Raw genomic sequence first — 27879 nt, 5'->3', positions numbered from 1 at the left:
ATATGATCGTATTTTCTCAATGGCGCTTGCCAATGGAACAAATATAGCTGTATGATATTGTTCAAGTAAATCCGCGAATGAGAATAATTTTATTTCGCGCTGCAGTAATTTGATAAATATGTACTCTGCCGCTATTGAATATCAGCCCTCTTCACGTCGCTGCTGTGTCATCTTAAAATCATCTTTGATTTTTTTTCAACATCCAGTTCAATTGCGAGAGTGTATATATCCCCTTTAGGATCATCGACGGACGGAGCTTTATTGATGTATGTGATAAATTCAAACCATCGTCTACAGCTGCTCAAGATTCATTAAATTCCTTAAGAACATTATGACATCGTTGATTACCAAAGGATGGAGCAACTAAATAATGTTTGTCTCATTTGGGCCACCTCATTATCATGCTGAGCCGCATTTGAGTTTTACTCGACCCAGAGGGACCAACTATATGAGCTCGAAAGGAATGCTTGCTCGCGTGTCGCTGATAATTCAACCACGTTCATATTGTACAGATATAATATTATTTATAATCATGAATTTATAATGTGTTTGATGCAAGACGGTCACTGGTACAAAGTTTTTGAGAGCAACCACGTTGAATAATAAAACGCGGATAAATGTGTAAAATGCGGCGCACAAAAATATAAGTTTGTGAGTATTCCTATTACAAACAAATGTGGCGATACTGCTAAGGCACTCGGGAAAATACATGGAACACTTTGGGCTAAGCATCCTCGGGAAAATATCTTCCAGGATATAATTATTGTGGTCCTGGAACTCGCCTTGGTATTAGATTTGACGAAATAAAATCAACCAAAACCTGGCGAATTACCGCTAAACGCGATTGATCGTGCCATATTCATGATATCGCGTAGAAAAATCTAGATCTACAACAACGATATATCGCGGATGTCAAGTTAATTTACTCGCTGAATTCGATAAAAACTAAAAACATATGAGAACCACTCATGAATAGGTTGATAAGATCGGCGATGAAAGGTATAATCATGTCAGAAGCTGGCAATTAAACACTAACAATTACATAATGGAGTCGGTTTATTATAGTCCAATCGGATACTGGAGAGGTACATCAGCAATTAAAAAACCGATGCAGCAGGTGTCACACGAGCTGTAGCTGCAGATTGGTTGTCACGGCAGGCCATATGGCATATTTATCCTCAATGTCCTAAAACGATTCTACATGGACAGTTTGATGTCAGCACACTCAGCGAAGTTCATTAGGCAGTAATCTTGTTTTTACCATATGACGAACACAAATGGCGCACATACAAATATGATTTGACTGTCGAAGATATTGCAAGCAGATATAAAGAGGCTGAACCGTTATCGTCAAATAATCAACTGTCCACAATTGCTACATAGTGTCCTGGCAAAGAATGTTTCATTGCAGCAACGAATCTGACGAGACTCCGCGATACACTGAGTGATTTATTCAAACATTTGCACAGCGACTCTTTCGACATCAATACGTCTAAGAATTACTGCACGTTCAGGGCAGATCTCGTGAATGGGTAGCGAGACTACCTCACGTGGTGGCCGCGTTAAACAACGAGGTCACGAGTGAAATTGATATGAAACCTGTTGATCCAATCGCAAATACACACACCACGAAGAAAATTACCAGATAGCTACAATAATCAGTGTTGGGTTGTAAAGTAACAGTGAGGTATTTATATGTACCTAGTGAACTTAGAGGGTGGTGCAGCAAGAGCAACTGTTCCACGTGGAGTGTAACAACTCATACTATTTTCAGCGTGGTAAGATCTACTACGCAGCCACCAATATACAGACTAGATCCAACAACCTCTCGACGTGGATTGTGCGTGAATAATTACAGGTTGTTCCTGAAAACATCTAGTTGCCACCAGATTGGATAAGGCGTCGCAGACGCTACCCAGGTGCTCTCCACACGCGTCAATAAACAAACTATAGCAAGAGTCACACGCATTGAGGAAAGAAGCTCCTCTGCATCTGTTACATTCAAGATATGTCAAAGAGACATTTTCGCGTGATTGGCAGAGACTACTATCGATTGCCCACGGTAAATTGTCCTAAGTCAATGGGAAAATATTGTATTGTTTTAGCAATATGACAAACTCCACACCCAGATCAAACTGGTGTAATTTGTTTTGCAATCTCGCGCATAATTTGTCAATGTTTTCTCTACTGCGTTTATAATTTCTAGTGACGCCGTTGTTGTTTGTGACGCTGTTGGCAGCTTCAACACGTAGGTTACCCTGTGTGACTGAGATATTTTTGTTACTCTAGACACAGCTAGATAAACTAAACTTGACCATTCTATATATACATCGACAATCTAGATATTGGTATCTGATAGAGTTAATCCCTGAGACGAATGAATTGTTATTGCATATCCCAGAGCCAGCACGATGGGTTTAACAACGCTTGTTGTACAGACTCTACTGGAACATCGACAATATCATTAACAACGAGTTTTTATCTCATGCCGGTTCCAGGAATTTCAAAGGGTATATTTTGTTGGCGTGAATGTATTGGTCGATAAGATTGCGGGACATGCTGATATGGAAATGTTTCTTTGTGAAACTCAAATAATTTACGCTGACGTGAATCACGGACGTTTTTCCTGGATACATCTGTTAGATTATAAGGGCGCCATAACTTCCAGAAATCTGACATTAGAGTTCCTGAAATTACGGTGCGCAGTATTTCACACTGACGTTTGTCAGGTTGTAATTAGATTAACGATTTCAGTTCTCGCACTCCACACTACATTGTGCCCTAGACTAAACGAACTGGGACTACATTCATCATTACCTAAAGGTAAACAGAAGCGAAAAAAGAAACGTTGTTTGAAAGCTGTCCGGCGTAGAACAGGAAGAAGAATCCCAGTTATCTCCCTTATTTCGGCACAACCATTTAAAAAAATTTCGACCGTTAATTTAGATAATATTAATTAGTCAACCTTCGTATCAACTATCCAAGAAATACCTCTGTGCATTTGCATTATTCAACGCCCAGTCAGTAGGACCACCGGAAAAGCGCACACAAATAGTTAATTTTATCAACGACCAGAATTTTGACATATTTATCTTGACAGAAACATGGCTAAAAACATCAGGAGATGGGCCCAAGTGTGTGGATCTAACGCCAACTGGTTACTCCATCAAGTCGTTCCCGCGTAATTTTCGCGGAGGTGGAATTGCTGTCATCACAAAGAATTCCATGATCAAACTTCTTAACTACACTACAACATTTCAATTTCGACCACACATCGTTTGAACTAGTCCAAACCACACTCACACTGGAGCAAAGGTCAGTCCATTTCTTCTGCCTATACCGCCCTCCTCCTAGTAGAAAAAACAAGTTGATTGACTCTCTCTTTTTGGAGCAGTTTCCGAATTTCCTGGACTATGGGAATTCGATAGGTGCCAACCTGATTATTCTTGGAGATTTCAACTGTCACCTTGACTGTCCCGGAAACTCAAATACATCAAAACTCACAGATTCCATTAATGTTTTGAACCTCAAAGAGTCAGTTCACCAACCCACCCATAAACATGGTCACATTTTAGACTGGATTATTCATAGAACTGATGATAACATTCTGCGGTCCTTCCTGGTATCTCATGACCTTGCATCAGATCACCTCCGCATTATATGCCATCTTGACGTATCAGAGCCTAACCCTCCACCTTTATCTGCTACTAAGAGAAACCTCCGTATGTTAAATAAAACTAAACTAATGCACGACATCCAAGCTAACCTAACAACTTGCTTCCCTCCTACCGCAGCTCAACTTGATAACTGTCTGCGTTCATTACTTGACAAACATGCCCCAGCTACCAAGTGCAGAGTATCAATTCAAAAGTGTTCTCCATGGCATAACAGTGTTAGGGACCAGCTTCGCACTGCTAAAGGAGACATCCATAAAGTTGAGAGGCTCTGGCTTTCCAACAGACTCACTATTCATAAGCAAATCTATGAAGTCGCTAAGAAGAATGTCACAAATATAGTCCATGCAGCAAAATCAGCCCACTACACTACTAAGATCATGGAAAGTTCCAGCTGCAAAGAGCTCTTCGAGATTACTAACAAGCTAATGTCAAGGAACAAATCAACACCACTTCCAACTACCTTCTCTCCAGTCGACCTTCCGGATATGTTTGCAAATTTCTTCCATGACAAAGTACAAACTATTAGAGATAAGCTTGACACCACAATTTCAATTGAATCGTCGTCACCATACAGTTGGGGTACAGAATTTGAGCGGCAACCATTAGCAGCATTTGAACCTGTCTCTATGGATTTCGTACGTACAATCGTTATGAAGAGTGCACCAAAGTCATGTGAACTTGATCCAGTTCCAACATCACTGCTACTTGAATGCTTAGATCCAGTATTGCCTTCACTAACTGATGTTATTAATACCTCTCTCTCATCTGGGAAATTCCCATCATTTTTCAAATCTGCCATTTTAAAGCCTCTGCTGAAGAAACCAACATTAGACAATAACGATTTAAAGAACTACCGCCCAGTTTCTAATCTCCCAATCATATAAAAAATCTTACAAAAGGTTGTTCTATTCCAGCTTGTATCTCATCTAGATTCAAACAGTCTTTTTAGCAATGTACAATCTGCATATCGCCCTTGCCACAGTACTGAAACTACTCTTCTAAAAGTAGTTAATGACATTCTCGCTGCGTTGGATAGTGGAAAGGTTACAATCCTCACCCTCCTTGATTTGTCTGCAGCATTTGACACAATAGACCATGATATATTACTTCACCGTCTCCAGCATGTATTTTGGCATTCATGATACAACCTTACTGTGGTTCAAGTCCTACTTGGTCAACAGGACACAAATTGTATCTGCAAATGGAATACACTCCAGCCCAGTTGATCTATGTTGTCGTGTTCCACAGGGGTCTGTTCTGGGTCATGTTCTCTTCATTCTGTACACTCAGTCGCTCTCAAGTGTCATAGATCATCATCCAGTGTCTCACAATTGTACGCTGATGATACCCAAATATACAAATCTAGCCACCAACATGACGTTGATGCTACCATCTAAGATGTAGAGAGGTGCATTTCTGATGTGAAATCATGGATGACATGTAACAAGCTGTAGATGAATGGTGATAAAACTGAGGCCATTGTGATCACAACACAAAGACTTTCTCATTCACATCCTTTACCTCAAACAATAAATAACAGCAACACCAACATTAAATTCACACAATCAGTACAAAACCTAGGTGTTAGTCTGGACAGCACTCTCACATTGCACCAACATGTCATGAACGTATGCAAGGCTGCATATCTTGAGCTGAGACGCATCAGCTCAATTCGCAAATAAATTTCAGTTAATGCCACTAAAACACTTGTGTTTTCATTCGTACTTTCAAGACTGGACTATTGTAACTCAGTGCTGTCTTATTCATCTCAATATCTACTCCAGAAACTTCAAAACGTTCAAAACACAGCTGCTCGGATCATACTTAGAGTACCACGATCAGAGGTAACCTCCCCGCTGCTCTGTACCCTACACTGGCTATCGTTTCGATCCAGAATCAAACACAAAATTTGTTCTCTGTGCTACATTTCACTGTCGGTCTCTAGTCCAACATACCTATCCGATCTCACCCATGTGTACACACCAGCAGGATACTTATGCTCCTCTTCTGACAAACGTATACTCATTATTTCCACTATGAAAACATAGTCATATGGACAGCGTTCGTTTGCATACCAGGACCCAGCAACGTGGCATGAATTGCCCACTGAACTTAAACGCAAAGACACAGTCATCACATTCAAGAGGGCTCTCAAAACTTTTCGACTGCAAGAACAAACTTAAAGACCTAATAATATTTACTACCTGAGATATTCTCAGCATTTTATTTTTTAATGTTTTTCTAATTTCATGGTGTTTGTTTTTGTAATAATATTATTATATGTTTTTTATTTTATTGGTGTTGTCTAAAGTTGTAAAACGCTTAGAGCTTCTAAAGATTAGACGCTATACAAAGTCCTCATTATTATTATTAATATTGTTATTATTATTATTATTATTATTATTATTATTATTATTATTATTATTATTATTATTATTTGTTCATCCTTTATTCGATGGTCGTACAAAATTTCTTCATATTGTCTAACATGGTTGATCAACCATTCTTGTGTGATTCACCTGTAAACGACAGAGGCTGTCAATGATTGCCACACATGGTAGTTCAAGTAGATTTGTTGATAACCAATCAGAAAATGTCTATAATGTTTCTTTGGAGACTGTACAAACCTCATCCCAGATAATTATTCTAGGGATATATTCTCACCCTTTCGTTCGGGTGTCCATGCACCTCCTCGCTATGTATAGAAATTACGATACGACGTGCATTCACTGATACCCCGTTGTCTCATTTCTCTGACAAGCCGGTGAGTTGTCAACACAATCATGTCAGAGATTTTGATTAATTCTATCGCACGGTTTCCTTTCCTGAACCACCTGGAGAATTCAGAGAGACCATGCTATATCTCTTGATGATGAAATTTGCGACAATAAATATCAGGTGATTGAACGTCACTCGACTCTAAATATTTACGTATTTGTTCGTGTTTAATTGGCCATTAACCCCATTTAACTCCACTGGTGTCTTCTTCGATAAATGGCTCACGAAAGTCCATACCACAACGACTAATATAAAAAAGAATCTGTGGCGACTCTAACAGCGTCATTGAGAAATATGTTGATCATCGATAATAAGTTTATTGATCTCAAATGAGTAAACTGAGAATTGCCCTCGTAGTTGATAAATATTGTACCCAAGTCTTTTTTCCATCTTGCATGATTGCACTTATCGGTGACACCAACACACTTTCGCTGCTGTGTCCTTTACAACAAAATCAAATTCGGTTGGATACATGATTAATCTTGTGCAACAACGTGCATTATCGGATGATAAATCCTGAGTAAACTTACCGATACTTTTCTGCAGCTATCTTTTGTCGTCTTGTGGCAACCAGACAGATTTGTGTGATTTATATGAAATTATCGCAGAGGTTACAGATAATGCTGCGAGAATCTTAGCATCGAGCAATGTGTCGTAATAGCACTATCTGAGCTCAATCACGCTGAGTTGTTGCGCATCAGTCGTTGAGATTGATACTGGTATTCGGTTTATTAACGTGTCTACCAACCAAATTGTTATAACAGGATGATTACTCGCTGAAAATTCGAATGATTCACTCTCGGCAAATCCAGTAAGATCGATATATGATAGTAGTCCGTTTATTGATATAATTTCGTGTGTTGGGTGCCCGAATCGTTAAAAAAAAAGACGATAACGAGCCACGTCCAAGACAATCAGCGGGATAAGCGGCGATATTGTCAATAGAAATCATGTCAGAGGTATTATAGTTTCTGTTCCAAAGACCGTCATAGCCAAACACGCAATATTTTGATACACCATCGAGAAATTCTTTGAAGTTGGACGCCATTTATTTTTTCTTTGGAATATATGAGCTACAACGGATGACACTGTAAAACATTTAATGAGTAAGTCATCGTTGTCTATGTTATATTTTATACAAATTTATTTCATATTTTGTTGGAGTGATTCCTTCCGATAAAGAACCCTACACGGCAGAAGAAACTGATGAAATATTGATACATCCGACTCAGTCATCTCAGTGAATAAGCCAGACCGATACAGGGCCACACGTACTTATGTTGTAAATTTCCTCGTAGATATAGCCGTCATAAAATCGTATAATTCTCTGTCTTCGAAATTTTGTCGCCGAGTTGGTCCATGCATGTAAATTATGATCAAATAAAATTATTATAGCACCCTTACTATAGCATTTACCAGAATTGTACAAAATGTCATTGGTTATTGTTTTCACAATTCTTGGAATCTTTAATGATTTTCTAAATTATCCACGTCATATTTTAGCTCCGTTAATAATAGTGTTTTTCTAGTTATTTAACCTTTCTATTCTTGATTCTGTAAGTCCATTTCCTCGTCTCGAGTTTGTAAAATGTTCTCTAATACGTTGAGCGATGCGATTTAGCGAGCCTGTTTTCATCGGAGCAAGAACAGCTGTGTCTGGTTCATTCAAACGTTAAGGCGCATAAACAACTGCGGAAACTGGATATGCGTTTTTCTAGTATGGTTTGTCTATTCCGGTGAAAATATCTGCTTTGGAGTTTTTATCTACTTTAATGACATCGGTGATTCCTTAACAGGGTCGAGTTCATCACGAATAATCCAAGTCGGACCATCTTCACTAACATGTTCAGCAATAAATTTTATTCTGAATATATGCTTGCTGTCACCAACAAGATTATTAACGATAGCAAATGCTCGTTTGTCATTCATGGTGGAATAAATAAATGTTCCATTCCTATCAAGCTTAAACGTCGACCAAACATGAACAGCACCATAGTTAATAAATACGAGCGTTGCAATTTTTATAAAATCATACAGTTGTAACGCAAATGGTCTTTGTTTCGTACATTTGGTTAATCTGTTAAAATCTGATTTGTTGACGTGCTCTGGCTCAATAGCGGATAATGTTTTTCGTTCTCACTCAAAAAACGTTTCTCTGCTCGTCTTTGGTTCTATTTTTGTTAATCTCTCAATTTCACCCGTGGTCAATAATGATTTTATCCCATTTCGTATTTTTTCTTGTGCAATTTCTAACCTTGGAAAAACTGGTTTTATCCTCGTTAGACTAAAAAACTGTTCTTGCAGTTGTTTTGCAACAGTAGAATTTGTAATCTATATAATTAGGAAAAGTACTATCTTCAATTGTACTTTATCCAATAATATAATATGTATCAGGCTAAAACTAGCTGTTGATGCTCATGATCGGATCAGTAGTACCATGTGGAACATTTTCTCGCCGAGAATGTTGTGGATATCAACTGGCCAGTGTTTGCAGTAGCAGTACTGGACCACAACCATATCTGAAGGGTGGGGCGGTGATCAAGGGGAAGACCCAGTTATGTGTTTCAACCGGTGGACAAAATTGTCAAGCGCTTAAGCGATGTTACAACATACAAAACGTTTCTTATGACATCAAATAAAAGACGCAAAAGATTATCTTGAGAAAAAAAATTACATTAGAAGAAGAGAAAATTATATAAATGGAAAGAATTGAAAAAGAGATTGATCTTCATGAATTTAAGCAACATCCAATATTCGTTAAATACGAAGCTAGCAGAGCTGGCGTCGTGAGGCATTGCCGTATTAAAAACCAGTTGGCGTTGTTAATAACATGAGTTACATGCAAATCGCTATTATAATTCCTGATAGTAAAAAAGTTAAAAATTATTACTTCTTCAGATTTATTTACGAATGCCTCAGTGGTGTAACAGATGATGGTTTTGTTATCGACTACGTGAACTTAAATAGAGCAGATTACCACTTGGAAAATTTACATGCCATCACACAAAGCGAGAATACAATACGTGGAAAGACAGGCAAACGAAATAATCTGGGGTCAGTTAGTTCAATAAATTTAAAGACCGGAGACTAAATAAAAGGAATTTTCATCTATGTACGCTGCTGAAAAATCATTCGATATCAATTAAAACTTAGTACAGCTTGTCGCAAATTTTGTAACTAACTCAGCTACATCAAAAGTGTTTAATCAAAAACAACAACAACAAAAAAGGATTCAGTAGTTACGGTAATGTAAGGTATTTTTCCACGTTATAAAATACGATGCTATTAATAACACGCTTGGATTTTCACGACACGGACACGTGGTTGAATGCAATATAACTCATTAGAATTTACAGGTAAAATGTGATTATTGTACATTCGCTGAGGAATATACTTCATTACATTAAATATACTAGGATAGTTGGTAAATGCAGTATAAGCTACATGCGTGTCTGTCAGTTCAGTACGCGTATCGACATGTGAAAAATGACTTCATGGGTTCGAATCACCAAAATCGAAAAACGCGATATAGACATATTGTCAGCGTGGGTGATAAATGCTATTCTAGTGGGGGGAACCCGCGACGCATCGAAAAAAGACGAGATATACTTACATCGGTAATTCTTTTAAAAATAACATAACCTGGTGCAACTTACCTTACCCCTTTCTGATCCCCAAAGACTTTCATTTTAAAGAGCCCGGGATTCACTTGGGGTGGAGGCGGGGAATTCAGCCTGGACAGTCCTCTGAATCTCTAAAATTCCGTTTCGCACGTGGCGATTCACCGGTAGGGAGGGATATTCAGGCACAATGGAAAAAGAAAAATGGGAAAAGAACAATACTCTGAACTAATCCAACAATTGCAATGGAAAATGATAAATATAACAATTACCCAATATTAAAGAGATATCTAACGTCAATCAACCTGGTTGCGAGAACGTCCTTTGGCTTTTTTTTTTATTCTTCAAATTACAGTATTGGTGGCTCTATTAGTCTCTTATAAATTCAGGTCATTCGCGAGAAACTGATTTTTTTTTGTACATAGAAGCTTCTGATTCCACAATGGAGGGTTAATTGAATGGGTAACAAAACTTTTTGTCGTCCGCCAATTTTTTGTTGGTCAGATCACCTTGTCCTGCTGCTGAAGGTAACGTTGTGAGTAAACACCATATCTATTTAAAGACGATAAATAAGACGCTCAACAGAAGACACACACACTTTGGGTTCTTCAGTGTTTCCCCAAAACATCAAGTTGTTTCTTCTGAATCTGGTAATTTTGTCTAAGTCTCTTTACAAGAGATTTCATTTTCAAATCAGTCTTTATCGTCCGTCTTCAACCCAGCTACATCACCTGCCTTATGACGCCAGTTTCATAAGCTAAAACATGATAATATTCAGGTAATCATGGACATAAAGTTATTCAAACACAGAAATGTAATTTTGCGTCATCAGTGTAGTTTATCTGCACATTTTTGTTTCTTCGTCTCCAGAAACTGACATCTACTTGCATCCTTGACCAGGGTGCCTAAATGGCAGAGCTGCGTTGTTTACGTGCCTGGTTGAAGTAAATCTACATCTGGAACAACGTCGTGAATAGTACCTCCATCACATTGCTAATTGTGATTTGACATGATTATACAAATTCAAAACTCCCAAAGATTAATACTTCTAACGAAGGTGTTCCAAAATTGTAAGCACTTGTAAAACTTCTATAATAATAACGCAGTACCAGGAAATCTGTACTCACTATATGAATAAAACAACTGGTATATTTATTTTATGGACTAGTACAACAGATGGGGTATAGCAAAGAAGAAAGAACCCTTTATGTTCGATATAATATCTGAAGTTCTTGTTACACTTTTGGACTGTAGTGTTGATCTTTCCTTTCCAAGTTTCCCAAAATGAAACAAAAGACACCAAAAAAAAAAAAAAAAAAAAAAAAAAAAAAAAAATACAAACAATTGGCAGACAGGAAACGAAAGTGTCCAACCGACCATATCGATAATTAAATGTTCAGGCCCTCTTTGGAAACAGCAAATCCGCTAACATATGTATCTTGATAATACCATCTTCAATACGGTATACACGTTTCCAGCCTGGTAAAAGAATCCGCCGTAGGGTACACTTTTTCCCCGCCTGAAAATATAATCGCTATATTGTATGCAAGTTTCATGTCCTAATAAATTATAAACTTAACCAAATGACTAGTCTGTACAAATTATTTTAAAATATTTTTTATTGCTTACAAAGGAATTATTTACTACCTAACCGACGCCCCCTCCGAGGTTAGTATGTGATGGACACATTCTCGGATTTATCGGAGTGGAGGGCACTCCGATAAATCCGAGAATGTGTCCACTACAGACTAACGAATGTATTGTCTTATGGCAAAGCTGTCTCAGGAAAGTGTAATATCATGGTCCATATATGACCAAAGCGATAATTGTGTTAAATGTTTTTATATTCATAAAAATCAAAACCAATTGATTCAGATGGGAAATAACCCAAACTGAAGACATTTTTACCAAAGTTGTCTTTATTTTGAGGAGATGCACAAATGTAATACTAATTTGAAAAGACTTATTCATTCCAGCCATGATGATGCAGCATAGTTACTCCTGATCTGGACAATTCCATCAGAGTAGAACTTTTCAATAAATTGCATTTTTAAAGTTTCTATTTGTATACCTTTTTGAATTTTTAAAAAGATTTTCCAAAGACTTTAAATATACATTAAGGATGACCAAGTAATAAGCTAAGAAAATTATTTTTAAAGCCCACAATCCGGATAATTTAGTTAGCAAAACTTATTATGCAACCAATTGGATAACTAAATTCAAGCACAGAGTCAGATTCTTTGTCCAACAAACAAAGGCGTATTTACCTTATAGAAAGAGTACGCAAAACACAGGGGCCCATGAATACAGAAGGCCCGCGATCCCATCCAAACAAGTTATTTTTTACACTATATAAAGAAACTAGAAAAAGACAATACACCACACATCAAATGCCGTAATTAATAATTCTTATTTACAATTAAAATAACATGGTGTTGACATTTGATATTAATAAAAATAGAGGCAGGTGCCTAGTATAGAGGATCAAATATCCACTCTCAACAAACGATCATATGTAAACAAACTTTTAACAGCCATAATTAAGTTTAAGTCAAAAGCAGTCACACTAAATCTCCGACTGAAAACTATATTATAGAAGAAAAACTGAGTCAAATATATCACATACATCGAATGTATCAAATATATCGAATGTATTATCTAGATTGAATATATCAGATATATCGAAATGTTACTTCTATTTATTCTGTCTTTAGAATTGTTCTGTTTATACCCTACAATTAATGCCCACTGGTAACTGCATACACTTGACAGGCATAGATAAGAACGTCATTTGTGAGAATCCAAAATTATGCATTAAACATAATTGTGCACTAAACAGTATACTGCTATGCTAGTCTCACAATTTTATTTTCTCTATATGTTTATTACAATTATTTAAAATGTTGCGTACATGTACCTTGTTTCCAATGATTACGTTGCCTTGAGACGGTTCCTCGTTGAAAGCACATGTTGGCTTTGAATGAGATCGACCGACACTTATTTCATCCATTGTGATGATTATTTAAATTCGTCACTATGTTTAGAGTAACTGTTAGATAATTATATATTACTAGATGACGATATTTTATGTTGCCTTACTTGTTTACAGTGTATTTTAATCAAATATTATCTCACGGAACGTGTTCCGCTAGGTTTGTAATGGCGCCATTGTTCTCAGCTCTTTAGGTTGCTGAGCGCGAGGTGGTAGCGTTCTCGTTTCTAACCGGAATCGGAGAACCTCAAGTGTCCCCGTTGTTTATGTTTGTGTAAACATCCGAGGTTCTCTTAAGGGTACAGAGAGTATAAATAAGGCCCCCGTCCTTGCAGACGAGAGACTGACATCACTGAAGTCAGAACCGTCTGTCTCCTTTCGGACCAAAATTTTAAATCCAAATTTTTATCAGTCACGACTAATTTTATTCAGGTAAAAACCATCTCTGAAAGTGTTATGTTATTACAATATCAAAATTCGGATTTGTCCTGATTTTGATTTATACAAAATTCGGACTTGTCCTGATTTAACGTTATCCAATTTTCGGACTTGCCCAGAATTTGATTTATACAAATTTCGGATTTGTCTAAAATTCCGGAATTGCCCAGATTTCATTTAAAGGTTTTATTTTACAGAAGTTCTATAAATATGGTTAGTACAATTCACCACCAATATAATTATACTTTGATGTTATAAAAACATAATCTTCATTATATCAAATTTAGTTTATGAAAGTATTTATGCTAAAATTGTTGTTTCTTAAAATATACCTGAAAACTTGTGTATTAAAAATAATCTTGTTTGGCTTATGTTGTAAGAAAATGTATGGTCATGAAGTAAAATTATTATTATGTACGTCAGTGTAATTTTGATCTTGAGAGTATTAGAAAAAGGAAATAAGAAAACATAATAAAAATGTAAAACATAATGTATTCTGTATTTATCTACAACATAAATAGCACACATTTCTTCATTCTTCTCTATAACCTCCTCTGTCATTCTAACCTTTTATTGTACAGAAATATCAAAATAAACATCCCAATCAAAATGCTACATTCATTTCACCTCAAGCCAGTACCAGGTGAACCCAGAATATGTTATGACTGAATGAACCGTAGCAAACAGTCGTAACAATATTAACTACCTCATTATCAAAATATGATAAAAAAAAAATAATGCATATCCTTTTGAAATGCTCAATATCTTTATGTAAAATATTTGTATGTCGTATGTACATAACAGTGTATATTTATGTTCGGGCAAGCTGACCTTGTGAGTAAATTTTGGGGAAAACATTTCACTACATAGCTAAGCTTTATCTTAATTAAAGTTGATTTACTACTATGTCCTGATCTGATGACTGTTATATCAACGTACATCAATTGTACACAATGTATCCGAGCCTATTAGTTCTCGTGTACTTTTGTTGGTGTTGTATGTACTGGTACTTCAAAGTATATCAGGCAACATACATGTATCAATACTCATGCACGTGAATTTCATTGCTAATAAATGATTTCATTTTTCAGGTTTATGTATTCAACTTCACGAATCAATTAAAAAAAAAAAACATAAGCGGCTATTACCTGGTATTCCTCCCGTATCGATAAATACAATATGTCAATCCTCACTTTAATCAGCTCCAGTAGTGCTCTGTGTCACAATAACATTCTTAGTTTCTTAATTTCAGTCAGCACCTGTCAGACGACATTCACATCAGACAGCATTAATGTCACGTCCTTTTCTCATAAATCTAAATAATTCATTGTCTGATTATATCAGTGCCTTTAGCAACCCGCAGTTTCCTTATCGAAGCCAAATTATCCCTAGGCACACATAAATCGTCGCAGGTAGGATGTACATGTGCATGAGATCGCTTACCAATATTGTGACCGTGTCAAGGTGTCCATACATAGTATATTAAAAACATCGAGATCAATCCGAAGGATCATATCCCGAATGCATAACCCCGGCTATAAACGAAACATTGATTAACCAAGCATTTGTGAATGCATCGAACTATTATTTCATCGCAACTTCCAAGTAAATCCTACAGTTAGCCAATCGTAGAAACAAAAGAGGTGGTCCGAATAGAATTTATGTTTCATTTTGGGGAGATATTTTCAAGTAATAAAATATATGGTCTTTCTGCAAATTACTATGCCGAATTACATAACTGAGTCTCATAGAAAAAAACAACAGATAGTCTGAATGAGGACTGTATTGACATTTTCTCTATTCACTCCGTACATAGCAACGTCTATTTGTATATACTCGGCTGTACTTAATGATGTTTTTTAATTGGATAAAAGGTTCATGGTACTGATGTTACTTGCACGAAGAGTCATCTCAACAAAAATGTATTTGCATATATGTGCATTTGCAACAAATCATATATATTTATTATTATTCAATAGAAGGACCAAACTATAAGTAACAACGGCTTATAACAAGGTACAAATGAAACAATTCAATGTGCATCTGTCAATGTATCTACCATTTATATATGCCTAATTTATCTATCATCGATCAATCAGTTAGTGCTCGCACCTGTTTAATAAAGGACTCTGTAAGTGTGTGTGTGTGTGTGTGTGTGTGTGTGTGTGTGTGTGTGAGCTTGATTTTTAAGGTACCTTTAACAATTTTTCATTCAAATCACTTCGATGTCTTTAGAGTGTCAGTTTATAATGATGTCTCACCCGATTTGTTAACGCCTGAGATCCTTAACAGTGTTAACAAATTTAGACTTGAAGGCTTTAACAATGTATGTCTAGCACCGGGGCATCATGCTGCAGACATGTATCCTGACACGAGGCCGATCAGTCCTAATACTGACCTCTTAATCCTAGGCGCCAAGCAAGGTAGCTGCTAGTAACATTTTCACGTCTTTGGTATAACCCGACCAGGGACTCGAACCCGCTTCCTCCCGCGTCCGAGGTGGAGGCTCTAACCACTGAAGCCACACGAGCGGTTACCCCAATTACAAAATGGCTAATTTTATTTGATTGTAGGCGTGTGTATTGTATTAAGTATTGCCATTTGCCCACTTACGAGTGGTTATAATTGCCTTTCTTTGAACAATGTCGGACTATACCTTTTGACAAGGCGGAGAAACCATCCTGCATCAGCAATGTCAAGATCATGCAAGTACTTTTAATGCTAGGTTGACACTCGGATAACCCTCGGGTCTTTTAGCCTATGATCCGACAAATAAATAGGAATATTATCTTAATCGCCATTTTTCATTTTTCTGAACTTGTGCAAATAATTCCGTAATTTCATGGTTCAAACGTGCCTGTGCCTAGCGTACTTCTGTATGTGACTGATTTCTCAGTCATTTTTAGACAATACCCCTCTTTTTAAAACTGTTTCAGTCTATCGCAGTATTTCCGTGATGTTATTTTTTTTAGAAAAGCCCCTATTCGATGTGTAAACCGACCCCTCCCCCGCCCTCACAGGTACACGCTAATTTGATAGATTAATTATACCTTACATTCTTTATTTTATTCGCATGTTTACCTGTAACATTAATTGACCCCAAAATAATTTCTTTTCGTAGTTCTCGGCGTGTCAGTTATACAATCAGTTGCCCACCGCTGAATAGTATCGCACACGTTTCCTCCCCACGATGTCAGGCTGTAAGTTTCGGAAGTGTTTGCACGTATTTATAATTAACTTTAATACTTTATTATTTACTTAAAAGTTTATATCTAATATATCTTCTTGACGAAATAAGCTCTTCTTTTCATGAGACTTTGATATTTCTTCAGAAATTTACTTCTTTTTTTATGACTGAGTGTTGTATGTTGAGTTTAATGATGAAAATGCTTTAATGATTCTTTATCCCGTAATAATGGATAATTTATCCCATTTTGTGATGGCCAGTTTGTTGTACATAAGGTCATTTCATCACGATCAAACTTGACCATCGTCCACCATAGACATTCAGGATATTAATTTGGAGCCACAAAACACCTTCCTAAAATGAATGAGAATCAAGGAATCAGGCTCTGGTGTCTAGGTGAAATTGATCACAAATTACATCGATGGGAGAAGGGAGCTAACTCAACAATGTCAGAGTTAAGTTTATCTCTTCTCATCCATTTTACAGATGAAATACTTAAGCCTTTGAAGTTTCACTCAAGGTGTTTAAATTGAATGATTTTAGTTGACTATTCAAATAATCATTAATTAAATGGCATGCTTTTACATTCCTATCTACACAGGTTGCAATATACGAATCCTTATACTTCATCCGAATAGCAGACATTTAAGTTATAATGGCCCATAGTCTAACATTTCCCGAGAAGAAGCAGTTTCGTAGCATTTTAAATAAGACAGCAGAATTACAATTTGGTTGGACCCAAAAGCTTCACCTGCATATGGAATGTTTCGTACACGCTCCAGATGAAAACGAATAAAATTTCTCACATTGTCACATTAATTTTTATAGTATTTTTTCGTCTTTAAATGTTACACACATGGAGTTGAAACATCACATACATGTTTGATACTTTTGCGGGGAAATTAACAATAGCATTATCACCAGTTATCTAGTGTCAGGTTGCCTTTTTTCTTCTTGAAGTTCTATTTGTCTTCGTCTTCTTCTAGATCTAAAGGCGATGGATAGGAAACCTGCCGAAGTGGGACTTCCAGATGCAAGAACACTGTATATTTGCTTTGAAGTCGGCCACATTAGTTAATTTGGATAGTAACTGGCAGAGATGTATAATTTTTATTGGAGTCTCAGACGGAATGGTCTGACTAATTTTGTTACGCCTTCTTCATGAATGCAGTGACTGATCGCTAATCAGTGCATTTTTTTACAGTTAATTTGAAATGACTTAATTCTTTTTGCGCATTTGATTAACTACATCTCGAGATTGCTCTACGATTCTGCTACCTGTCTTGCACTAATTAATTAATAGCACCATAGACTAGTATCACCGGATTTATAAAATATGAAACTTGATGAAACTGGCTTGTGTAATATGTAAGTCTTGGTTGAAGTGGGAAGAATAAGAGATGATGTGGTGGTGTCTCAATAGCCGTTGCTCTGTATGAACATGTAAGGATAGTTGGTGAATGCAGTAAAGTATGGCAAACAGATCTTATGGAATTTTTTAGGACAACATTTCAAAATTGCCCAAACGTTTACAGCTTAGCTTTTTTTTCATTTCATAAGTTTATATGCAAATTCATAAGGTATCACTGGATAATGTCATATTTGGAACCCTTCCCCCCACCCCAACACACACACAATATTTAAGGAAGAGGACATGAGACTGAAAAGTAAGATCACTGTATTTGTAAATTCACACATAAACTAAATCTGTAATTTGGCATGATTAACTTTGAGTTGGGTTTAAAATTGGTTGGCTTGTTTGGTTACTGACTGACACAGTTACACTAGCAGAGTTACTTGGGCTGCAAATGAAGAACCGACTTGGTTTACATGTTCAAATATTTCTGCCACGTCGGTAAATATATCAAAATCGAGATGATTAAGAGGCGATTGGCAGCATGAAAATTTACTGTAATAACAGTGAACGTCAAAGGTGCATGAGGCAATTACTGATGGATTGAGCCGTTCTGTCACAGGAAAATATTCAAGAAACTATTCACTGTCAAACAATGACGTAAACCAGAGAGGTTGGAGTAGTGTTAGTTTAATGCAAAAGCAATAAATTATTTAAGAGTTTAACGTTGTTTTTCTGCGTTTATCGTGGTATAAATTGTCCGTTGCCGACTCACACATGAAATAACGCCCGAAGGGCGTTATGTAAGCTGTGTGAGTCGGCAACTAACAAAAATAACGTTAAACTCTTATAATTGAAATTTCAATCATTCATTATGAAATTTTGTTTCCATCATTAACAAATCTTAATTGATCATAGTAATACATGTTTGGGGTTTTCTGTTACGAAGCTATTTATAGCACTTTGGATTTTCCTGCATGATCGTAATAAGGTCATAATAATAATAATAATAATAATGAGGACTTTGTATAGCGCCTAATCTTTAGAAGCTCTAAGTGCTTTACAACATTAGACAAAACCTATAAAAAACATATAATAATATGATTACAAAAACAAACACCATGAAATTAGAAAACATTAAAAAGCATGCTGAGAATATTGAAGGTAGGAAACATTATTAGGCTTTAAGTTTGTTCTTGCAGTCGAAATAAGTCAGTTTTGAGAGCACTCTTGAATGGGATCACTGTGTCTTTGTGTTTAAGTTCAGTGGGCAATTCATTCCACGTTGCTGGGCCCAGGTATGCAAAAGAGCGCTGTCCATATGACTTTGTTTTCATAATGGGAATAATGAGTATACGATTGTCAGAAGAGGAGCGTAAGTATCTTGCTGGTGTGTGCACATGGGTGAGGTCGGATAGGTATGTTGGACTAGAGTCAGACAGTTAAGCGTAGCACAGAGAACAAATTTTGTGTTTGATTCTGGATCGAACGGATAGCAGTGTAGGGTACAGAGCAGCGGGGAGGTTTTCTCTGATCGTGGTACTCTAAGTATGATCCGAACAGCTGTGTTTTGAACTTTTTGAAGTTTCTGGAGCAGATATTGAGATGAATCAGACAGAATTGAGTTACAATAGTCCAGTCTTGAAAGTACTAATGAAAACACAAGTATTTTAGTGTTTAGTGGCATCAACTGAAATATATTTGCGAATTGAGCTGATGCGTCTCAGCTCAAGATATGCAGCCTTGCATATGTTCATGACATGTTGGTGCAATGTGAGAGTACTCTCCAGAGTAACACCTAGGTTTCGTACTGATTGTGTGAATTTAATGTTGGTGTTGCTGATATTTATTGTTTGAGGTAAAGGATGTGAATGAGTAAGTCTTTGTGTTGTGATCTGAATGGCCGCAGTTTTATCATCATTCATCTGCAGCTTGTTACATGTCATCCATGATTTCACATCAGAAATGCACCTCTCTACACCTTGGATGGTAGCATCAACTTCATTTGGGTGGCTAGATTTGTATATTTGGGTGTCATAAGCGTACAGTTGGTGAGACACAGGATGATGATCTTTGACACTTGAGAGCGACTGAGTGTACAGAATGAAGAGAGCAAGTCCAAGAACAGACCCCTGTGGAACATCACAACATATATCAACTGGGCTGGAATGTATTCCATTTGCAGATACCATTTGTGTCCTGTTGACCAAGTAGGACTTGAATTCAGTAAGGCTGTATCATGAATGCCAAATACATGCGGGAGTCGGTGAAGTAATATATCATGGTCTACCAGTCCTTCAACCAATGGAAGCCAAATTCATTCAATTATTATTTTTTTTTAAATTGTTGGAATGTTCTTTTCCTTTAATTCTTACTTCGTGTCAGCCTTCACTGGCAATGTTTATCTTATGCTGTACACATAACTATATTTATAGAAGTGGGTATTCTTAGAAAAGTAGTTCTCCTTACAGTTCATACAGAAATAATCGCAATTCATTTCGATCACGTGGTAACATTCTGACCAATGGAAATGCTACTATCCTTTACCAGCTACTGGCATTGCAATTATAAAAAGAATTAACCGGAATATCTCAGTTAAACTCTGACAAGCATGTTTGCCGCAAAAGTCATTGGTTTGCATTTATTTATATTTATAATGTAGTAAATATTATTTTTTGTCTGTAATCTGTCTTGGTCTTTTGAAAATTGACCAAGAAAACTGTCAGTGGGACCTAATAAAGTGTATCATCTATCGTCCTCTAACAAAGATCACAATGTTCTGTAAAAATTGTGTTTCTTCTACAATACTTATCCGATCACATTAATGTTAGTAATATAGCCCTACTACATCCCGAATCCAGCTCTCTGAAAAAAACTAAAATTCGTCTTTCCAATCTTTATTATATAGACAAAGGGAAATTACTCTTGCCCATTACTCCCTTTGACGTCGACAGCTGGCACCAGTTTTATAGTTTTAAGCTGAGCGGAATATGATTGGGTAAGTATTCTAAAAGAAAACTATTTTGCTGAAAAAATTGCTTTGACCTTCGAATACATTTTCCTAATCACATTAACATGAAAGAATAGGTAACAGGTGGAAGGAATTTTGAGCATCCTAATCGTACACTGGCAACCTTTGAGGGAAGAAGATTGGATTCACCAATACAAAGAATAACTAACTCTCCTAACTTGCGAGCGTCACAACCGGAGGCGACGTGGTTTACGTTTGGAAAGAAGAAATATTGTGATCTTCTTACCACATGAAATGTTTGGGCGATTACAGGGTGTAAGGTGCCTGTCTGGAGGTTGTGTTAATGTCGGGTCTGGTAGTCGCTTATGCGACTGAGAATGGGTCTGCCAGATCCAGGGTGTGTCACTGTTGAGCCAAGTCTCGTAGATATAAGCTTGAGAAGGTTTGCTGTGCATGACAGCCAACGGCCTTGACGATATATTTGATAGAGTCATTACGGTCCAAGACAAAACTCGCAGAGAAGAAGTCTTTATAAGGTGATTCTCTTCTGGCGATCTGTCAGAGTATGCCGAGCGTATTACCCATTTTAACCACAATCGAGGCGCTTAAAGGATTATGTCCTCTTTCCCTGATATCCACGAGCTGGCTCAATTCACTTCAGATCGACTAAGCGCACGTACCGGGTCCTGTTTGAAGGCCTCATGCGTTGTGTCAATACAAGAAAGAGGTCGTATGATGACGTTTTGATTGCAACTGACAGCAACATATTCTTGGCAACGAAACCGGGTTGCGTCGTAAGGACCGCCGAGCCATCTGATTGAAAATAAAGGTAGACTGTGTCAACAGAGAGGATTTGTAATTCACTGACTCTGCATAGCAAAGCTGAAGCTATCAGAAAACTGGTTTTGTTGCAGCGAGGTCCTGGCTAAAGGCTTCTTTGAATTCATCCATTCAGAACCTAAGAATAAGTCAGCTTGGGAAACAATGTGATTTAGGTCTATGTAAATCAAAGGTCGTGACAGGTTGGAGATGTTTTTGTTATGACCAAGATCCTCACTGATATAACGCAATGTGTCTCATATCTTAGAGTAGTATCCCTTAATAGTAATCTGTACCAACCTTTTCTTCCTCGAACAGCCAGAGAAAAAAGTCTACTACGTTTGGGGCAGAGGCGATGTTAATTACTTTGCAACAGTCCCCGAATAAGTGAACAAGCGCGCCATTGCTCGTACAATTTTTTCCACGATCGGAGGGTTGAATAGTTTGTGTTCCACGCTTCTACTTACAAAAGTAACGTGTGAAGAAGAGGACAGTCCAGGCAAGGATGGAACACATGGTTCCAAGGCTTCTTGAGAACGACAATATTGGTACAGAAAGACAAGTGAATCCTCCAAGCTCGAGTCCTCAATATGTACTTTGGAAAAATGTGACAACCTTGAGCATATCAAAGAAACTTCAGATGGAGAGACATGAACTGTCAGCCCTTGAATATATCCTGCACGTTCTTACTTCACATCCTTCTAAGGGGACTGAAATGGACACTCATCTAGTCCATGGTTATAATTAAAGATAAACGGCCTCTTGTACCAGAATACGGTTTACCAAGAACAATTACTGAATGAGTGCTGTCTATGTTGAACTCAGTTTTTTAAAATTTAATTTCTTTTTTTAATTAAAAAAAACTATTTTGATGCTTACTGCACTGGTTACGAATTCATTAAAGTCATTGCTGTAATTAGCGTATTATCGATATTAGATAACCGTCTGTCCATTGGTCATATATATTATCGACAATCTACATTTTTGATTTGGTTTAGTTTCTCTGACCTTGTTTATTTTGCCCTAACTAAGTGCTCTTCCTAAACTGATTGTCCTATAGTTTATTTATTTATTGATCAAGAAAAGTGTTTATTTAATCAGTCTCAATCATACACAGCTGACTATTTTGTATACCTAGTTATCTGTGGGAATCTGTGTGTGATTGTACCTGTTTCAGTAACCTTATTCATGGTATGGTGAGGCTTACCTAATTGCCATATTAAGGTGATTGTATTTATCTCTCTCTTCTTTTTTCTTTCTTGTTTTAAATTTTGCTTTCGGTTAAATTGAATTCTATATGATTTTAACTGCAGACTGCTCATTTGAGTTATCATCACAGTTCAAATATTATACGTTCAGATAATTTTTGTTCTTTGATGTATTACCTATCTATTCATTCTTCCAGCTTTCTGGTAATCTTACTCTGAATTTCTTCTTTCTTCTATCCAAACAGTGGCATGTTGAATTGTATACGTTGTGTATGTTAACATTCAAGCGTCAAAAATATTTTTAAAAAGTTCAAGAATTTTGTTAGTCATCAGGTTTAAACCTACGTAATTGTGGCTCAATTATATATAATGTACGTACATACGTATGTACTTAGGTGGGATGGTAGTTGGATTGGTTAGATATGTAATGAAGATTTAGTTGAATGGTCGGATGTAGGTTGTTGGGTGGTGTTGATGGACAGGTATACAAACCCGTACAAATATCGTCGAAATGGTTTGTTGATTTTTATATGATCGTGTTCTTCATCTTTTCGTTCACCATGCTAATGAAACACAGGTAATGATAGATATTTTGTCACGATGTTAACCAAATACATGTAATGACAGGCGTTTTGCTTGTGATGTTAACCATAAACATTTAATGACAGCGTTCTCTTGATTACGAATTTATCCAAACACATGTAATGACAAGCTTTTTGTTCACGATGTTAACCATATACATGTAATGACAGGCCTTTTGTTTTAAGGTGTTAACCAAATACAACCAATGACAGGCTTTTTGTTTTACTATGTAAACCAAATACATGTAATGACATGGGTTTTGTTTAAGATGTTAACCAAATATATGTAATGACAGGGCTTTTGTTTACGATGTTAACCAAATACATGTAATGACAGGGCTTTTGTTTACGATGTTAACCAAATACATGTAATGACAGGGCTTTTGTTAACGACGTTAACCAAATACATGTAATGACAAGGCTTTTGTTTACGAAGTTAACCAAATACATGTAATGACAGGGCTTTTGTTAACGATGTTAACCAAATACATGTAATGACAAGGGTTTTTGTTTATGATGTTAACCAAACACATGTAATGAAAGGGTATTTCTTTAACCAAATGCATGTAATGACAGGGCTTTTGTTTACGACGTTAACCAAATACATGTAATGACACGGCTTTTGTTAACGACGTTAACCAAATACATGTAATGACAGGCTCTTTATTCCTATAACACGTTTTTGATAAAGTTTTGCTGAAATGTTCATTTAATGTAGCAAACTAGTATGGAGATTCTTGTTACTTAGAACGTCATCTAAATATCTCCAGCTTCTTGACAGCGTAGCATTTCTAACCGAAAATGAAGTGGCTCGCACACATCATATCATGCAGTGGCATTTTTCATCAACATTTCTGTGATTTGATAAAGTTTTGTCTTGCTGCATACATGTTGCTAGAGGCTAAACAAACGGTGTAGTTATTGGATGTTTGGATATTTTGTTTCAATGCATTATGGGAGTTTTTACTCATTTTGGCTTCGGTCACAAAATTAAGAAAAGGGATCAGCAACACATTTGAAACTGCAAACTGAAAGGTTAAAGGTTAATGTCTCCTTAGGCAAATCTTTATTTATGCAGACGATGCCATGATGGGTTTATTCTTAAACTTGTGAGATGGAAACCATAGCAAATATGTTAAATTTTGTGACAGTATAGAAAGTACAATTTTTATGTTTTCTATACTTTATTTAATTAAAAAATAATCCATAATTTTCTCTATATATTTGATGAACATATCAAATTATTAAATACATTACAGCAATAAAATGCAACCTGTAATTGAATCATTTAGATGAAAATTTAATAATTTGACTCAGAATGAATAAGAAATAAACGTACGCAAAAGAATTTTTCAAATTTTAATCAGAAATGGACTCACCAGATTAAGCATGATGTACCCATTCATGTCAGTGGTGGTATCTATATTCATAATGACATAACAACACTATTAACATACGAACTAGACTAGAGCGAATTTTTATTGCAGGTGAAAGCAATAAACGGTTTACTCAAGCCTTAAGCTTTAGCACGACATAACATTTTTCAAGGCTTTGATCTCAGAAAATTTCAAACTCTATCTTGAAAAATCTAGAAAATAAAATCTCAGCATGCCATTTTACTGTATCGTACAAAACACTGCCTATTGATCTTCTATTGATAAATTAGATCTGCATAACTCGTGGTCCTCAGCATGACTATCTGCTTAAGTATTATATTTACAGCGACGTTTTCTCCATAAGCTCCTTTATATAATTTTTATAAAATTTCATCTTCAATCACAAGATACAATTCATAATTATTGCGTGCAAATGACATGTTGCACCTTTGTTACAAAGTAATGGGGTTACCATGAAAAAAAAATAAAAATGTTCGCCTTGCTAAATATTACTTGATATGCTAATAATGAAATAGATTATGTTTTCAAACTAGAAATCGTATTCTAAAAGAATTAGTTAGGAACCCGACAATGTAAATTTTAAAAAAACGCCAATTTATAAAGATTAAAACATATCCTCTGTCTAGAAACAGGTATTGGGACAGACGAAACCGTGTAGGGGATTTACAGTTAATAATAATAATAATAATAAGCAAAGAGACAAACACAACAAAAGCAAAAAGAATAATACAAGCAATTTCTTATTGAAATCACTGAACTTATCTATAAAACCCTCTACCCACCCATACCCCCCGAAAATTGTAAGCTATATAAAAATTCCCCCTTCTTTCAGACCCTACCTCCTCAAGAAAACAAATGTGCTTTATTTCACAAACAGCATAAGGGACAAAGCCACTTTACAGAATATTTAAAATTAAAATTACTGTTATTCCCACTATATCAAGTAATGACTATATCCGAGTAAAAGGCATTCCCCTCCCCCCCCCCCCAAAAAAAAGAACAGGGTTGACCATTTTGTTCACTGCGTATATTTTAATAGTTCTGCTCATTAGTTACAACTTTCGTACAGTGACTATGTGGGCCAATTTTATTCACTTTATTAGATCACTTTCCTGTCACGATACCCATCACCCTTTTTATTTCCCTGAATATGTAACTTCAGCATATGTTGATATTTTTCTTTTTCTTGCAAAGAGTACAATAGTTTTGAGTCACTTGTTTGAATGATCTGATGCCAATTTATTTTTTGGGGTCAAGAAAAAAGACCTTGTTTTCTTCATGTTCCAGATAATGTTGTCTTCCCGAAAAGAGGATGTTCCTTTCTGTGAAAGTCCTCTTCAGAAGCATGGTTTACTAGAACCATTCATGACTTTCACATCGGCAAAATATTCCATGGGAGATTTAAATTACTACACTAATATCAACCATCTTGTAGGTTCTATATGTAGGTCACAGCCTGAAAGAAGAAAGTGTGATGGCGTGTGATTTTGATTTTTAACGTAGCTTTAACAAAAAAAATTCAGTCTGCAGTGTGACAGTTTATAGTGATGTCCAGCACTGGGGCATCATGCCGCAGACATGTAGCATGATGTCCCACCCAGTCATATTATCCTGAGACCAGGCCGACTAGTCCTAACACTAACCTCTTAATGCTGAGCGCCCAGCGAGGCAGCTGTTAGTACCATTTTTGTAAGTCTTTGGTACGACTCGACCGGGGATTGAACCCACGACCTCCCGCATCCGAGGCGGACGCTCAAACCACTAGGCCAGGAAGCGGTCGAAAGAAGAATGAAAATATCATGTACATACAACCGCAACATAAATGCATGGTAGGAGTGAATATGGAAACGTGTAGGCTTGTGATGTGATTCCTATCTTTCCATTTCTTTCTACCTTCGCCACAGGGGAAATAAAACAAGTTTAGTCAACAACAGCTTTGTGTCTCCAGACGTTAGCATTACGGTAAATTAATAATAATAATAATAATAATAATAATAATAATAATAATAAAATAATAATAATCGTAATAATAATAATGACTTGATTTTATTATTTTTAAGAGGGTAACTCAATTAGCTAAGCACTAATCTACCTCAATTGTGTTTTCAAAGAAAAAATATTACCGGTCAACACTTGTTTAATTAGTGTTCTGATTCCTTGCAAGATTAGTTCCCTGATATAGTTGCATATTATTTTTGGGTGAAAATATTCACACATAAAAGTCAAAGCAATTTATGAATACATGTTTTCTCAGTCTTGCCATTTCCTGCAATATTTGAATCAAGTGTATGATACATTTGGTACATGGAATTGTACGATACACTTGGTATATGGCATTGTACGATACACTTCGTACATGGCATAGTACTTTGGTACATGGCATTGTACGATACACTTGGTACATGGGATTGTACGATAAAGTTAGTACATGGCATTGTACGATACATTTGGTACATGGCATTGTACGATACACTTGGTACTTGCCATTGTACGATACACTTGGTTCATGGCATTGTACGATACACTGGTACATGGGATTGTACGATAAAGTTAGTACATGGCATTGTACGATACACTTGGTACATGGGATTGTACGATAAAGTTAGTACATGGCATTGTACGATACATTTGGTACATGGCATTGTACGATACACTTGGTACATGGCATTGTACGATAAAGTTAGTACATGGCATTGTACGATACATTTGGTACATGGCATTGTACGATACACTTAGTACTTGCCATTGTACGATACACTTGGTACATGGCATTGTACGATACACTGGTACATGGCACTGAGACATGGCATATTTATAAGTAAATTTATCGAAAACTCAAAAGACATGATAAAAAAGA

At 36.4% G+C, this 27879-nt stretch overlaps 1 protein-coding gene across 6 annotated transcripts in view; it reads right to left on the bottom strand.

Annotated features, from left to right (window-relative positions):
• Positions 1–24971: 24971 nt before the first annotated feature.
• Positions 24972–27879, bottom strand: part of LOC149797819 (prestin-like) — a 123386-nt gene continuing 120478 nt past the window's right edge. For all 6 annotated transcript variants that reach the window (XM_089962825.1, XM_089962824.1, XM_089962820.1 and 3 more), the window contains one exon: positions 24972–26478. In XM_089962825.1, the coding sequence (XP_089818951.1) occupies positions 26461–26478 (18 nt within the window). In that variant the 3' untranslated portion in view covers positions 24972–26460. The remainder of the gene's footprint in view (positions 26479–27879) is intronic.

This window comes from Sinohyriopsis cumingii, chromosome 6 (genome assembly GCF_028554795.1).
Source record: "Sinohyriopsis cumingii isolate HCF-2022 chromosome 6, ASM2855479v2, whole genome shotgun sequence".
NCBI classification, from domain to species: domain Eukaryota; kingdom Metazoa; phylum Mollusca; class Bivalvia; order Unionida; family Unionidae; genus Sinohyriopsis; species Sinohyriopsis cumingii.
Note: the sequence above shows the minus strand (reverse complement) of the source record. Positions and strands in the feature narration are given on the sequence as shown.